At 23.2% G+C, this 14,709-nt stretch overlaps 13 protein-coding genes and 24 non-coding genes across 37 annotated transcripts, besides 2 other annotated features; 23 read left to right on the forward strand and 14 right to left on the reverse strand. All coding sequences in view use genetic code 5, as the record gives it.

Annotated features, from left to right (window-relative positions):
• On the forward strand, positions 1-65 carry trnM. The gene has a single exon. It is a non-coding gene; the product is annotated as a tRNA-Met (tRNA).
• Positions 66-1,029, forward strand: ND2 (NADH dehydrogenase subunit 2). The gene has a single exon. A coding segment is annotated over exon 1 (964 nt).
• trnW lies at positions 1,030-1,091 on the forward strand. Its single transcript has one exon. It is a non-coding gene; the product is annotated as a tRNA-Trp (tRNA).
• On the reverse strand, positions 1,090-1,153 carry trnY. Its single transcript has one exon. It is a non-coding gene; the product is annotated as a tRNA-Tyr (tRNA).
• Positions 1,146-2,684, forward strand: COX1 (cytochrome c oxidase subunit I). The gene has a single exon. It carries the CDS (start codon positions 1,146-1,148, stop codon positions 2,682-2,684), a length of 1,539 nt encoding a protein of 512 aa, YP_009159618.1.
• Positions 2,685-2,692: 8 nt separating this feature from the next.
• On the forward strand, positions 2,693-3,366 carry COX2 (cytochrome c oxidase subunit II). The gene has a single exon. A coding segment is annotated over exon 1 (674 nt).
• Positions 3,367-3,433, forward strand: trnK. The gene has a single exon. It is a non-coding gene; the product is annotated as a tRNA-Lys (tRNA).
• Positions 3,434-3,495, forward strand: trnD. Its single transcript has one exon. It is a non-coding gene; the product is annotated as a tRNA-Asp (tRNA).
• ATP8 (ATP synthase F0 subunit 8) lies at positions 3,496-3,654 on the forward strand. The gene has a single exon. It carries the CDS (start codon positions 3,496-3,498, stop codon positions 3,652-3,654), a length of 159 nt encoding a protein of 52 aa, YP_009159620.1.
• On the forward strand, positions 3,648-4,313 carry ATP6 (ATP synthase F0 subunit 6). Its single transcript has one exon. It carries the CDS (start codon positions 3,648-3,650, stop codon positions 4,311-4,313), a length of 666 nt encoding a protein of 221 aa, YP_009159621.1.
• Positions 4,314-4,318: 5 nt separating this feature from the next.
• COX3 (cytochrome c oxidase subunit III) lies at positions 4,319-5,096 on the forward strand. Its single transcript has one exon. A coding segment is annotated over exon 1 (778 nt).
• Positions 5,097-5,157, forward strand: trnG. The gene has a single exon. It is a non-coding gene; the product is annotated as a tRNA-Gly (tRNA).
• On the forward strand, positions 5,158-5,488 carry ND3 (NADH dehydrogenase subunit 3). The gene has a single exon. A coding segment is annotated over exon 1 (331 nt).
• On the forward strand, positions 5,489-5,550 carry trnA. Its single transcript has one exon. It is a non-coding gene; the product is annotated as a tRNA-Ala (tRNA).
• Positions 5,551-5,555: 5 nt separating this feature from the next.
• Positions 5,556-5,612, forward strand: trnR. Its single transcript has one exon. It is a non-coding gene; the product is annotated as a tRNA-Arg (tRNA).
• trnN lies at positions 5,613-5,677 on the forward strand. Its single transcript has one exon. It is a non-coding gene; the product is annotated as a tRNA-Asn (tRNA).
• Positions 5,678-5,733, forward strand: trnS1. The gene has a single exon. It is a non-coding gene; the product is annotated as a tRNA-Ser (tRNA).
• A 2-nt stretch (positions 5,734-5,735) lies between these two features.
• Positions 5,736-5,796, forward strand: trnE. The gene has a single exon. It is a non-coding gene; the product is annotated as a tRNA-Glu (tRNA).
• Positions 5,782-6,732, reverse strand: ND1 (NADH dehydrogenase subunit 1). The gene has a single exon. The coding sequence runs from the start codon at positions 6,730-6,732 to the stop codon at positions 5,782-5,784; it is 951 nt and encodes a 316-aa protein (YP_009159624.1).
• Positions 6,733-6,796, reverse strand: trnL2. The gene has a single exon. It is a non-coding gene; the product is annotated as a tRNA-Leu (tRNA).
• rrs lies at positions 6,793-8,015 on the reverse strand. Its single transcript has one exon. It is a non-coding gene; the product is annotated as a 16S ribosomal RNA (ribosomal RNA).
• Positions 8,016-8,077, reverse strand: trnV. The gene has a single exon. It is a non-coding gene; the product is annotated as a tRNA-Val (tRNA).
• A 1-nt stretch (position 8,078) lies between these two features.
• rns lies at positions 8,079-8,778 on the reverse strand. The gene has a single exon. It is a non-coding gene; the product is annotated as a 12S ribosomal RNA (ribosomal RNA).
• Positions 8,779-9,081: a sequence feature (control region 1).
• Positions 9,082-9,145, forward strand: trnI. Its single transcript has one exon. It is a non-coding gene; the product is annotated as a tRNA-Ile (tRNA).
• A 3-nt stretch (positions 9,146-9,148) lies between these two features.
• Positions 9,149-9,215, reverse strand: trnQ. The gene has a single exon. It is a non-coding gene; the product is annotated as a tRNA-Gln (tRNA).
• A 3-nt stretch (positions 9,216-9,218) lies between these two features.
• On the reverse strand, positions 9,219-9,279 carry trnF. The gene has a single exon. It is a non-coding gene; the product is annotated as a tRNA-Phe (tRNA).
• ND5 (NADH dehydrogenase subunit 5) lies at positions 9,280-10,921 on the reverse strand. The gene has a single exon. A coding segment is annotated over exon 1 (1,642 nt).
• On the reverse strand, positions 10,922-10,986 carry trnH. Its single transcript has one exon. It is a non-coding gene; the product is annotated as a tRNA-His (tRNA).
• On the reverse strand, positions 10,987-12,312 carry ND4 (NADH dehydrogenase subunit 4). The gene has a single exon. It carries the CDS (start codon positions 12,310-12,312, stop codon positions 10,987-10,989), a length of 1,326 nt encoding a protein of 441 aa, YP_009159626.1.
• On the reverse strand, positions 12,306-12,581 carry ND4L (NADH dehydrogenase subunit 4L). Its single transcript has one exon. The coding sequence runs from the start codon at positions 12,579-12,581 to the stop codon at positions 12,306-12,308; it is 276 nt and encodes a 91-aa protein (YP_009159627.1).
• Positions 12,582-12,583: 2 nt separating this feature from the next.
• trnT lies at positions 12,584-12,644 on the forward strand. Its single transcript has one exon. It is a non-coding gene; the product is annotated as a tRNA-Thr (tRNA).
• trnP lies at positions 12,645-12,709 on the reverse strand. The gene has a single exon. It is a non-coding gene; the product is annotated as a tRNA-Pro (tRNA).
• A 7-nt stretch (positions 12,710-12,716) lies between these two features.
• Positions 12,717-13,145, forward strand: ND6 (NADH dehydrogenase subunit 6). The gene has a single exon. The coding sequence runs from the start codon at positions 12,717-12,719 to the stop codon at positions 13,143-13,145; it is 429 nt and encodes a 142-aa protein (YP_009159628.1).
• A 3-nt stretch (positions 13,146-13,148) lies between these two features.
• On the forward strand, positions 13,149-14,224 carry CYTB (cytochrome b). Its single transcript has one exon. A coding segment is annotated over exon 1 (1,076 nt).
• On the forward strand, positions 14,225-14,287 carry trnS2. Its single transcript has one exon. It is a non-coding gene; the product is annotated as a tRNA-Ser (tRNA).
• A 2-nt stretch (positions 14,288-14,289) lies between these two features.
• trnL1 lies at positions 14,290-14,352 on the reverse strand. The gene has a single exon. It is a non-coding gene; the product is annotated as a tRNA-Leu (tRNA).
• Positions 14,353-14,655: a sequence feature (control region 2).
• A 3-nt stretch (positions 14,656-14,658) lies between these two features.
• trnC lies at positions 14,659-14,709 on the forward strand. Its single transcript has one exon. It is a non-coding gene; the product is annotated as a tRNA-Cys (tRNA).

The following is a 14,709-nucleotide window of genomic DNA, read 5'->3' on the forward strand; positions in this document are numbered from 1 at the left end:
AACAAAGTAAGCTAAATTTTAAAGCTAGTGGGTTCATACCCCAAAAATGATTCATTCCTTTGTTAATTTTTTTTAAAAATATAATAATATGATTAATTTTATTAACAATTTTTATTTCTTTTTCTTCATCCTCATGGTTTATTTTTTGGTTAATAATAGAAATAAATTTATTATTATTTATTCCAATTTTAAATAACAAAAAAATTATTAATTCAAATTTAATAATTACCTATTTTATTATTCAATCTTTCTCTTCATCACTATTCTTTTTCAGCAGTTTAAATTTTCTTATTTTAGAAAGAGTTTTATTCAAATCTATTATAAATGTTTCAATAATAATTAAATTGGCTTTAATTCCTTTCCATTTTTGACTTACCTCTCTTAGAGAAATAATTAACTTTCCCTCTCTTTTTATACTTTTAACAATACAAAAATTAATTCCACTTTTTGTTTTAACAAATTTTTTAATAAAATTTATAATTTTTTTTATTCTAATTTCTTCATTACTTGGATCTCTTTTAGCTCTTAATTCAAAAACATTTAAAAAAATCTTAATTTTTTCGTCTATTTCACATCAAGGTTGAGTGTTAAGATTAATTTTCGTAAAAAGTAACTTTTGAATTTCATATATATTAATTTACTCAATCTTAATTTACAAAATTTCTTTCCTTTTAAAAAAAATAAATTTTAACTATATCATGGACTTTTTTAATCTTAATAAAAATTACTCTAATAAAATTTCATTAATTTTTATAATAATATCTCTGGGGGGAATACCACCATTTTTAGGTTTTTTAATTAAATTAATCTCTATTTTTTTCTTAATTCAAAATTCTAGAGTTACAGTAACAATTTTAATTATTTCATCAATAATTAATATTTTCTTTTATATACGAATTTTAACACCAACATTATTTTTAAATTATTTAAACACAAAAAATCTTTTTAAAAATAAAACAATAAATAAAAATTTTATTTTTAATTTAAACATAATTTTATGCATTTTTATTTTAAATTTAATAATTATTTAAGATTTTAAGTTAATAAAACTAGTTACCTTCAAAGTAAAAAATAAAAATTTTTAAATCTTAGCAAAAGGAAATTATCCATAAATAAATTTACAATTTATCACCTAAAATTCAGTCATTTTACCGCGATGAATATACTCAACAAATCACAAAGACATTGGAACAATATACTTGATTTTTGGAAGGTGAGCCGGAATAGCGGGATTATCTATAAGAATTTTAATTCGAATAGAACTAGGCCAACCCGGTACATTAATTGGAAATGATCAAATTTATAATGTTATTGTAACAGCCCATGCATTTATTATAATTTTTTTTATAGTTATACCAATTATAATCGGAGGATTCGGAAACTGGCTTGTACCCATTATGCTTGGAGCTCCAGATATAGCTTTTCCTCGGATAAATAATATAAGTTTTTGACTTCTTCCCCCATCTCTTTGTCTTTTAATCAACTCTTCTCTTGTGGAATCCGGAGCCGGAACCGGCTGAACAGTTTACCCCCCATTGTCATCAAACATTTCTCATTATGGTCCTTCAGTGGATTTAGCTATTTTTTCACTTCATTTAGCTGGGGCTTCATCTATTTTAGGTTCAATTAATTTTATTACTACAATTATTAATATACGCTCCATTGGAATGACAATAGAGCGAATCCCTTTATTTGTATGATCAGTGTTTATTACTACCATTCTCCTCCTCCTGTCTCTCCCAGTTTTAGCTGGAGCAATTACCATATTACTTACAGATCGGAATTTTAATACCTCATTTTTTGATCCTTCAGGGGGAGGAGATCCAATTTTATATCAACATCTATTTTGATTTTTTGGCCACCCAGAAGTTTATATTCTAATTCTTCCAGGATTTGGGATAATTTCCCATATTATTTGTTTTCATACAGGGAAAAAAGAGCCTTTTGGAAATTTAGGTATAATTTATGCCATACTGGCTATTGGCCTTTTAGGGTTTATTGTATGAGCTCATCATATATTTACTGTTGGCATAGATGTAGATACACGAGCATATTTTACATCAGCTACAATAATTATTGCAGTTCCAACTGGAATTAAAATTTTTAGATGATTGGCCACTTTGCATGGAACTAAAATTAAATTCAATACTCCAATTCTTTGAAGATTGGGATTCATTTTTTTATTTACAATTGGGGGACTAACAGGAATTATACTCGCCAATTCATCAATTGACATTATTCTTCATGATACATACTATGTTGTAGCTCACTTTCACTACGTACTTTCAATAGGAGCTGTATTTGCAATTATAGGAGCAATCATTCACTGGTTTCCTCTTATATTTGGAATAAATTTTAATTCTATTTTTACTAAAAGGCAATTTTTTATTACTTTTATTGGTGTTAATTTAACATTTTTTCCTCAACATTTTCTAGGTCTAAGAGGAATGCCACGACGTTATTCTGACTACCCAGATTTTTTCTCAAAATGAAATCTGATTTCATCAATTGGTTCTATTATTTCCTTATCAGGAGTAATTTTAATAATTATTATTATTTGAATGTCATTAATTGAAAAAAAATTAATTTTTTCAACTCTATCAACTTCTGCATCCATTGAATGAATAATAAACTTTCCCCCTTCTGAGCATACTTTTAATCAAAATAACATTATTATTAAATAACATAACCTATGATAACATGGTCTCAAATTTCATTCCCTGACATAAATTCCCCAATTATAGAACAAATAGCCTTTTTTCATGATCACTCAATAATAATTATTATTACAATTACAATTATTACCATGTATATAATTCTTAATATTACAACAAATTCCCTTACAAGACGATCAATAATAGAAGGTCAAGAGATTGAAATTATTTGAACAATTATCCCAGCAATTACATTAATTTTTATTGCTTTACCATCTCTTCATCTTTTATATTTAACAGATGAAATCTTCCATGCCCAAACATCCTTAAAAATTATTGGTCACCAATGATATTGATCTTATGAATACTCAGACTTTAATAAAGAATTTGATTCATTTATAATTCCTGAAACAGAATTAGAAATAAACTCTTTTCGACTTTTAGAAACCGATAATAACGTAATAATTCCATTTAACACAACAATTAAATTTTTAATTTCATCAGCTGATGTAATTCACTCTTGAACTATCCCCTCACTTGGTATAAAAATAGATGCTATTCCAGGTCGATTAAACCAAACATTTTCAATTGCCAAACGACCTGGAATATTTTACGGTCAATGCTCTGAGATTTGTGGAACAAATCATAGATTTATACCTATTTCAATAGAAGTCACTTCTATAAAAAATTTCATTAAATTTATCTCAACATACATTGAATGGCTGAAGTTTAAGCGATGGTCTCTTAAACCAAACAATAGTAAAATTTACTTTCAATGAGGAAGTCTAGTTAAAATAAATAACAAAAGAATGTCATTCTTTAATTACATTAGTGTCTTTCTATGCCTCAATTATTTCCTTTAAGATGAATGATAATTACACCTATTATACTAACCATTTTCTTAATTATTTTAATAACAATTTATTTTCTAAAAATGGAAATAAAAATAATAATACCTAAAAAAGAAACAATTAAAGTTTACATTAATTTTAAATGATAAATAACCTATTTTCGATTTTTGACCCATCAACATCTAATTCTTTAAGATTAAATTGAATAACTTTAATTTTCTGAATTGTAATTATTCCTTTGCCTTTCTGATCAACTTCTTCTTTATTTCTAATTTCTTGAAAAACTCTTTTCAAAAAGTTTTTTCAAGAAATTAAAAATAACATTGACCATTTAAAATTTAAAAATATTATTTTCTTTCTTTCAATTTTTTGTATTATTTTATTCAGAAATAGTTTAGGCCTTATACCTTATATTTTTACTCCTTCTAGTCATTTAGTATTTTCTATGTTTTATGCTTTTCCTTTTTGAATATCTTTAATTTTGTTTAGAATTATAAACAAATTTAATAAAACTATGAGACATTTGGTTCCTTTAGGCTCTCCACTTTTTTTAAGTTTTTTTATAGTTTTAATTGAAACTGTGAGAAATTTAATTCGTCCAATTACTTTATCAGTACGTTTAACAGCTAATATAATTAGAGGTCATTTACTAATTCATCTTTTATCATCAATAATAATGACTAGAATTTCTTTTTTTTCAATTATATTTATAATTATAGTGTTATTGTTATTGTTAGAAACTGCTGTTGCAATAATTCAAAGTTTTGTTTTTGTAACTTTGATTTCTCTTTACATTAATGAAGTTTAAAACTTATGATATTTCATCCTTTTCATTTAGTAGAAAAAAGACCTTGACCTTTAACTAGATCTATTTCAGCATTTTCATTAACTCTAGGATTTGTAAATTATTTTAATAATAATAATTTTTATTTAGTCTCTATTGCAATTTTGACTTTAATTCTTTCGTCTTATCAATGGTGGCGAGACGTGTCACGAGAAGCATCATTTCAAGGAAATCATACAATTTATGTATTACAAGGACTTAAATTAGGAATAATTTTGTTTATTTTATCTGAAGTCTTTTTTTTTATTTCTTTTTTCTGAGCATTTTTTCACAGAAGTTTATCCCCAAATATTGAAATTGGGAGACAATGGCCTCCTAAAAATATTATTCCTTTTAATCCTTTTGAAATTCCTTTATTGAATTCAACTATTTTAATTTCTTCTGGTATTTCAGTTACTTGAACACATCATGCAATCATGAACGGGGATTACAATTCATGTTTACTTTCATTAAAAATTACTGTTATGTTGGGAGTTTTATTTACATTATTTCAAATTTTTGAGTATTACCAAGCTCAATTTTCAATTACTGATAGAATTTTTGGATCCACTTTTTTTTTAACTACAGGTTTTCATGGTATTCATGTACTTATTGGTTCATTGTTTCTATCTATTTCTTACTTCCGAATTAAAAATAATTTAATTTCAACTAGCCATTTTTTTGGGTTTGAGGCCTCTGCTTGGTATTGACATTTTGTTGATGTTGTATGATTATTTTTATTTACTTTTATATATTGATGAATTTTTTGTTTAATTAGTATAAAAAGTACAATTAATTTCCAATTAATAAGTTTAGAATAAATTAAACAATTTTTGTTATAATTATTCCTTTAATTGTATTTTCAATTTATATTTTATTTACTATTTTTGGTTTAAAAAACTTAAAATCAAAAGAAAAACTATCTCCATTTGAATGCGGTTTTGACCCATTTTCTTTATCTCGTGTGCCCTTTTCTTTGAAATTTTTCTTTTTAGGAATTGTATTTTTAGTCTTCGACATTGAAATTATTGTTATTCTTCCTTACCCCATTCTTTTAAATAAAAGTTTTTCTCTAATTATTTCTTTTATTTTAATTAATTTAATTATTTTATTTGGCCTTTTATTTGAGTGAAAAAGAGGAATAATTGAATGAGTTAAATAGAAAAGTATTTAAAAGTAATAAAATCTAATTTGCAATTAGAAATTGAATTGTCCTTTTCTGTTTTAAAATAAAGCGATTAATCGCATTCAGTTTCGGCCTGAATTTAGAAACTTTTCTATTTTTTAATAGAAGCCAAAATTGAGGCTTTTCATTGTTAATGAAATAATTGAATTCATTTCCTATTAAAAGACCAAATTTAATTAGGCTTCTAACCTAAAATTAATGGAAACCCATTTTGGTCTTAAATTTAAATAGTGTAAGAAACACTTAACATTTTCATTGTTATAATTCCTATGGATTTAAATAATTCCAAAAATTGATGCAAAAACTGTAAAAGCAGATAAAAAACAAAAATATTCTTCCAAAAAAGAAAAGAATAGTTACGGGTAGAATTGTTTTTCATGCTATTATTATTAAATTATCGTATCGATAACGAACAAAAGTTCTCCGGATTAAAATAAATAAAAATATTAAAGATAAAGTAGCTATACTATTTAAATTTCTAAAACCTATTAATATAAAATTTGTAACTATAGTTATGAGAATAATCATTCCGTATTCTGATATAAAAATAATAGCAAATAATCATGAGCCATATTCAATGTTAAACCCAGAAACTAATTCTGATTCACCTTCAGCTAAATCAAAAGGTGTTCGATTAGTTTCTGCTAGAACAACTACTAGCCAAATAATTCTTATTATTGGAAAACAAATAAATATTCTCAAATTTTCTTGAGTTTTTAAAAATAAATTAACTGAAAAACTTTCCATTAATAAAGAAAATCCAATCAAAATTATTGCTATACTTACTTCATATGAAATAATTTGTGCAAAGCCTCGGTATGCCCCAATTAATGAATATTTTGAATTTGAAGCCCAACCTCCGAATAGAATTGAGTAACTTCTTATACTAGAAATGCATAATAAAAAAATTAATGTTAAATTTAAATTAAGAATATTGCTTTTAAAATAAAAAATTAATCATAATATTAATATTAAAGTAATTCTTAATAAAGGTGAAATTAAATACAAGATTATGTTTAAATAAAATATTAAATTTATTTCTTTTCTAAATAATTTAATTGCATCTCTAAATGGTTGGAATAAGCCTTGAAGACCAGTTTTATTGGGTCCTTTACGAGTTTGGCAATAACCTATAATTTTTCGTTCCAATAAAGTAAAAAAAGCAATTCTAATTAATGCTATAATTAATAATAGGCTAAAAACTAAAAAATTTAAAATTATTAAAGGGAAATAAATTTCCATTAAAGAAGCTTAAATTCTTCGCAATTTCTGCCACTTCAATTCCAAAAATTGATGCAAAAACTGTAAGATCTTAATAAAAAAATTTTATTTAAGTATTCCTTTCGTACTAACTTATAAATTTTATATATTAAGATAGAAACCAACCTGATTCTCATCGGTCTAAACTCAGATCATGTAGGACATTAAAAGTTGAACAAACTTTTTTTTTTAACTTCTTCATTAAAAAAATATCCTAATCCAACATCGAGGTCGCAAACTATTTTGTCTATAAGAACTATCAAAAATTATTACGCTGTTATCCCTAGAGTATTTTTTCCAAGTGTCCGTTAATAACGGTTCATATTTTTTTTTAAAAAAGTTTTTAATATTTAGTTAAATCGCCCCAATTAAAATAAAAAGTTTCATATTTCAATATAACTTTTTATTAAAAATTCTTAGGGTCTTCTTGTCCCTAATATAAATTATTGTTTCTTCACAAATAAAAATAACTTTAATTTTTAAAGTAAATAAAGAGTTTTCTTGTATTTCCATTCTTTTAGCGCTCAATTAAAGCCTTATTTCAATACCTTTGTATAGTCAAAATACTACAGCAATTTAAATAATTCATTGAGCAGGATTTTCATTTAATTAATTTTTCTAAATGAGTTGTTTTTATTAAACAGTCAAGAAAAAAAATTGCCGAGTTCATTTACTTTAAATTAATTAAAAAAATTAAAATTTCAAAAAATTGAAAAAAAAATGGTAATTTTACTAATTTTGTCATTTTTATAAAAATTAACAGTTAATTTTTTTTTTTAACATTAAATTATTTTAAAAACCCCTTAATAAGAATTTATTAAAATTTTCCGGAAAATTTTAATCCTTATTTAATAAAAATTTTAGAATTTTAAATTAAAATTTTTGAGCTTATCCCCAAAGAAATTTTCTGTTTATATTTATAATATTTAATTACTAAAACAAAAAGATTTTTAATCTTTTTTTAAAAACTAGATATCTTAAATTTTGAATAGAATTTCACCTCTATTTATTATTTAAATTTCTTTTTAAAACAAGAAATAATATAAAATTAAATAGCTCAATTTATTTCGAGAAAAATAAAAATTTATTTTTTTTTAAAAAACCCTAATGCAAAAGGTACAAATACTTACTTTCTACTTCTTTTCTGTCTCCCCTTCGGTTTTCAAAAATTTAATTTTTTAAAAAAATTATTTGTAATAATTTATATATATATATATATATATATAATTAAAGTTAGAGAAAAAAAATGGTAATTTTACTAATTTTCATTGTAAATGAAACATCAAATATTGATTTCATTTTCTAAAGCACTTTCCAGTACTTTAACTTTGTTACGACTTATCTTTAGAAAAAGAGCGACGGGCGATATGTACATATCTCAGAACTTAATTCAAAAAATCATTTTATTAAATTTTTACTTTCAAATCCTAAAATTAAATTTCAATTTTTTTTTCTAAAAAGCATTGTAATTCACTTCATCCTAAAATTTTTGCTGCACCTTGACTTAATTTTCTTTTTAAATTAAAAGTTTAAGTAATAATAACTAATTATTACTTTTATAGTGGTATACAAACTGAACTTGCTAATTTTAGTAAGATTTAGGTGTTTTATCCATAAAAGAGCAAATTCCTCTGAAAAGCTTAAGATACCGCCATAATTTTTTGTTTTCGTATTTAATATTTACTAACAATGAATTATTCCTAATAATAGGGTATCTAATCCTAGTTTTTAAAAATGGAGTTTTTATTTAAATGTTTTATTAAACTAACTAAAAAATTTCACCTTTTTTAATTATTAATTTTTTCCCTAAAGATTAATTTTACATTAATAGAATAAAAAAAAATCTTTTTTGTTTAACCGCTGCTGCTGGCACAAAATTAGCTAAGATTTATTATAAATTTCAATAATTTTTTATTATTAAATAAATTTTATTTTCTGCTGTAAAATTTTTTATAAAGTTCATAAAAAATATATAATTTTTTATTATTAAACCAAATTTAATTGTTCAGCATATAAATATTTTTTCCTTATAATTCAAAAAATTTTTATTTTACGCGCACAACTCGTGTCTATCGGTCATCTGGATGTATTAAAGAGAAGTATGCCAGACTTTACTGGGCTTTTTCGCCTTATTTAAATCAGTACTGATTTTGAGCTAGATGAGTCATCTATTTTCTTTCTCCGAATTTATTAATTAGTAGATGTGAGTTGGACTTAGTATGACCCTTTGTTACATCTATGCGGTCCAGTAAATGCGATAGCCGGTTGTCGCCCCTTATTTAAAATAGATGTAATCATATTCTGCGAAGTAAAATGCCTGAATAAAAGGGTTATCTTGATAGGATAAATAATGTAATTTTGACTTTTACTAAAATTAACTTTAATAATTAAACTTATTTCCTAAAAAATCAAAATTTTTCGTGCTTTTACACTAAAAGTTATTTTGTTTTTAAATAAAATATTTTTACATTTTCAGTGTAATGTTTTGATTTAAACTATAAAAACACATAATTACTATAATTGTTACCATAATTATTAATAAAATTTTACTTAAATTTTGATTTTCAACTCAGAAATTAAAATTAAATAATTTTGTTAAATCTTCTTTCAAGGCCTTGGGGCCTAAATTTTCTATTCATGTTCAATCTCTTATTCTAATTTTTAGAAATATTTTTCTTTCAATTAAAAATAAATAACTAGTCAAATTACTTAAATATCAAATTTTATAAAAAAAATCAATATTAATTTGTAATCCTTTTAGAAATTGAAATAATAAAATTGTTATAAAAAGTAATAAAATTGTAATAATTTTTCAAAAAGTTCTAATAAAAATTAAGCCTAAATTTGGATTTGTTATTCAAAAAATAAAATTGCCAGAAATTAATATAATAAAACATAAAATAATAATAGGAATTATTATAAAAAAGTCAAAAGAACCTTTGAAAATTATTAAATTTATTGAACCTTTTAAAAGAAGAATATATCCGAGACGGAAACAATAAAAAAAAGTAAATATAATTCCTAAAATTAGTACAAAAGTTAACAAAAAATTGTCAACCTTAAAAAAAAAAAATTCCACAATTAAATCTTTTGAATAAAATCCCCCAATAAATGGAAATCCAATTAAAGATAAAATAGAAATTATTATACATCTTGAAATTACAGGACTAAATAAGAAAAAATTTCCTAACATTCGAATATCTTGAATACCATTTAAGGAATGAATAATAAACCCTGCGCATAAAAATAGTATTGACTTGAAAATAGCGTGTATAATTAAATGAAAAAATGCTATATCAGCTATACCCAAAGATAAAATTACTATTATTATTGAAAGTTGTCTTAAGGTTGAAAAGGCAATAATTTTTTTAAAATCTGTTTCAAAAAAAGCGTTGACTCCTGCTATTAATATGGTTAATAATGCAATTTTTATTAAAATTTCGGAAAAAGTATTTAACTTAAAAAGACAATTAAATCGAATTAAAATATAAACTCCGGCTGTAACTAAAGTTGATGAATGAACTAAAGATGAAACTGGAGTAGGAGCTGCTATTGCAGCTGGAAGCCAAGCTGAAAATGGAATTTGAGCTCTTTTTGTTAATCCAGCTACTAAAATTAAAATTCCACAAATTAGTTCAATTTTATTAAAACTAAGAAAATCAAATCTTCCAAATCTTACAAAAAAAATTATTCTTATTATGATTATTACATCTCCCACCCGATTTCTAATCACTGTTATTATTCCAGAGTTATAAGAATTTACTCTTTGATAATAAATAACTAAACAATAGGAAACTAAACCTAATCCGTCTCACCCCAAAATAATTGAAAATATATTAGGTATTAAAATTAAAAAAATTATCGAAGCCACAAATAATAAAACAATTACACAAAAAGAATTTTTATTCTTATCATTATGTATATAACTTTTTCTATATATAATCACTAGTCTTGAAATTATTAATACTACTATACTAAATAGTATTCTTACTCAATCTATTAAAAAGTAAAACTTAAAATCTAAGTTTTGAATAGAAATTAAAATGTATTCTAATACAATGATATTATTTTTAAAAAATCTTTCAAGAAAAAGTTCACCAAATATTAAGCTTATTATTATTAATATTAAACTTCAATTTATGAAAATTGTCTAATGAATAGATCATCTATAAATCCACAATTTATAATTTTATTAAAATAAACTAATTAGACTTAAATTCATTTACAAAAAAAAGAAATTTTTAGAATTCATAAAATTATAGGAAATAAATGGAAAAATAAAATTGAATATTCACGTCTATTAATAGGAGACAAAGATCAGAGAACCCAGCCATATCCATGGTTGATATATCTATATATATAAATTGAATAACATGCTCTTATAAAGATAATTAATATAACCGGGAAAAAATAAAAAATTCTTATTTTTAGGATTCTTAATCTTAAAAATAACTCACCTAAAAGATTCATTGATAGGGGTGCTGATATATTAATAATACTAAATAAGAACCATCAAATTGTCAATGAAGGAAAAATTGATTTTATTCCCTTAAATAAAAGTATTCTTCGAGTTGAAACCCGTTCATAAATAATATTAGCTAAACAAAAAAGCCCTGAACTACAAAGACCATGTCCAATTATTAAAAGAAGAGCTCCCATTCTTCTATAAATGCAAAATCTCATTACTCCTGCTAAAACTACACCTATATGACAAACTGAAGAATAGGCAATTAAAGATTTGATATCGGTTTGATAAAGGCAAAACATTCTAATTATCACACTTCCTCAAATTGATACAACAACAAAAATTTCCCTAAAATTTATTAACTCTACTATTATAAATTTTTTAAAACGAAAAATCCCGTAAATTCCTAATTTTAACAAAACACCTGCTAGAATTATTGACCCTGAAATTGGCGCTTCAACATGCGCTTTAGGAAGTCAAAGATGAAATAAAAATATTGGAATCTTCACTAAAAACCCTATTATTAAAAAAATAAATAAAATCCCCAATTGACTTTCAATTCAATCTATGTAAGGGTAAATTAAAGTGTTATTTTTATACATATATATTAAAATTGTTACAAATATAGGAAATGAACCAAAAATAGTATACATTAATATGTAAAAACCAGCCTGTAAACGTTCTGGCTGATTCCCTCAGCCAAAAATTAATATAATAATAGGAAACAAAACTGATTCAAAAAAAAAATAAAATGCTAGTAAATTTATTACTGTAAAACAAATTATTAAAAGTAATATTATAAAAGTTACATAAAATAAAAATATTTTATTTTTTTGAACTTCTTTTGCAAATCTTGAAAGAATTATTAAAAATGTAATTCAAATAGTTAATAAAATTATTATTGATCTTATTAAATCTATTATAAATATATATTCAATAATAACATTTTCAACATTTACCAATTTAATAAAAATTACCTTTAATGTTAATAAAATTATTAACATTAAAACTCTAAATTCAAGAAAAAAAGAAGAACATGTGATTAAAACCCCTATAAAAATTAAACTTAACATTTTAATAAACTTATTGATTTTAATATTTCATTTCCATAAAAATATCTTAACAAGACTAATAATCTTAATCCTAAAGCGGCTTCACAAACAACTCTTACTAAAAATATGAAAATATTAACAAAATTAATAAAAGAAAATACAATTATTATTAAACTTATAATAGACATATATATAAATTCAATTCTTATTAAAATTATAATTAAGTGAAAACGATTAAAAATTAATGATATAAGTCCTATTATATATAAAATTAAAGAAAGTATTAACATAAGTTGAAATAATTTAATAAAAATATTGATTTTGTAAATCAAAATTGGAGTTCCCTTTTAACATCAGAAAAGAAATTCTCTCTTTAAATCTCCAAAATTTATATACTTTAAATATATATTATTTTCTGTCTGAAAATTAAAATTTTATTACTAATTTCTTTAGTATTAATTTCAATAAGTCATCCTATAATAATATTGATTGCAGTAATTTTACTAACTTTATTTATTTCATTTCTTTTCTACATTATTTCTAATAACTCTTTATTTTCCATAATTATTATTCTCATAATCCTGGGAGGAATAATAATTATTTTTATATATGTAGTAAGATTATGTCCTAATAAAAAAATAAACTTTAATTTTAAAATTTCAATTATTAGAATAATAATTTTATTATTGAATTTAGATTTATTATTTATAAAAATTTATAATCAAGATTTAATAAAAATTTATTTTTATTCATTCATAAATATATTTTTATTATTAATAATTTATCTTTTAGTTACTTTACTGGTAATTTTAAAAAATTTAAATTGAATTTCCTCTCCAATAAAAAGTTTATAACCTATGTTAAAACTTTTAAATCCCTTAATTAATCTTCCTTCTCCTTCAAACATTTCATATATATGAAATTTTGGATCGTTATTAGGAATTTGCTTAATAATTCAAATTATTTCAGGATTTTTTTTGGCAATAAATTTTTCAAGTGACATCACTACTGCATTTATCATAATTTCTCATATTCAACGAGATGTAAATTATGGATGATTAATTCGGTCTATTCATGCAAACGGAGCTTCTCTTTTTTTTATTTTAATTTACATTCATATTGGACGAGGAATTTATTATTCATCATTTTATTTTTATAAAGTTTGACTTTCAGGTCTTTTCATTGTTTTTATTCTTATAGCTACAGCATTTTTAGGATATATTTTGCCTTGAGGACAAATGTCATTTTGAGGGGCAACTGTAATTACAAATTTAATTTCAGCTATTCCATATTTTGGACAATCTATAACATTTTGAATTTGAGGGGGATTTTCAGTTGATAATAACACATTAATTCGATTTTTTTCACTTCATTTCATTCTGCCTTTTCTTCTTTTAAGAATATCTATTACTCATATTATTCTTATTCACGAAAAAGGTTCATCAAATCCCTTAGGGGTTTCAATAAATATTGACAAAATTCCTTTTCATCCCTATTTTACAATTAAGGATATTTTAGGAATTTTATTTGTTGTCATTCCATTTTCTTTATTTATTTTGCTGTACCCGTATAGAATAATAGATGCAGAAAATTTTAACATGGCTAACCCTATGATTACTCCCCCCCATATTCAGCCAGAATGATATTTTTTATTTGCTTATGCTATTTTACGTTCAATCCCTAACAAACTAGGTGGAGTATTAGCATTAATAATATCAATTATAATTATTATAATTTTACCTTTTTTTATAAAAAATAAAATTTCTTCATTTTATTTTTATAATTTAAAAAAAATAATTTTCTGAGCTTTAGTTAACACATTTTTTCTGCTAACTTTTTTAGGTGCTATACCCATCGAATACCCCTATGATATTATGAGAAAATTTATTACCATAATTTATTTTCTTTTTTTTATTTTATTATCTATAATATAGACTTTTTAACTATTTAAGTGTATATTTTGAAAATATAAAAAAGAAAAATTTTCTAAAAGTCTAATTTCAACTGAATATTTTTTCATAAATAAATTCTAAATTTAACGCATATTTCTGCCAAGTTGAAATTCCTAATTTACAAATAAAAATAGAAACGTTTCTATTTTTATTTTACGCGCACAACTCGTGTCTATCGGTCATCTGGATGTATTAAAGAGAAGTATGCCAGACTTTACTGGGCTTTTTCGCCTTATTTAAATCAGTACTGATTTTGAGCTAGATGAGTCATCTATTTTCTTTCTCCGAATTTATTAATTAGTAGATGTGAGTTGGACTTAGTATGACCCTTTGTTACATCTATGCGGTCCAGTAAATGCGATAGCCGGTTGTCGCCCCTTATTTAAAATAGATGTAATCATATTCTGCGAAGTAAAATCTTAAAATTTAAACTGCAAATTTAATAACGAATTTATTTCTAAGATTT

Source organism: Amblyomma americanum, mitochondrion (genome assembly GCF_052857255.1).
Source record: "Amblyomma americanum mitochondrion, complete genome".
NCBI classification, from domain to species: Eukaryota; Metazoa; Arthropoda; class Arachnida; order Ixodida; family Ixodidae; genus Amblyomma; species Amblyomma americanum.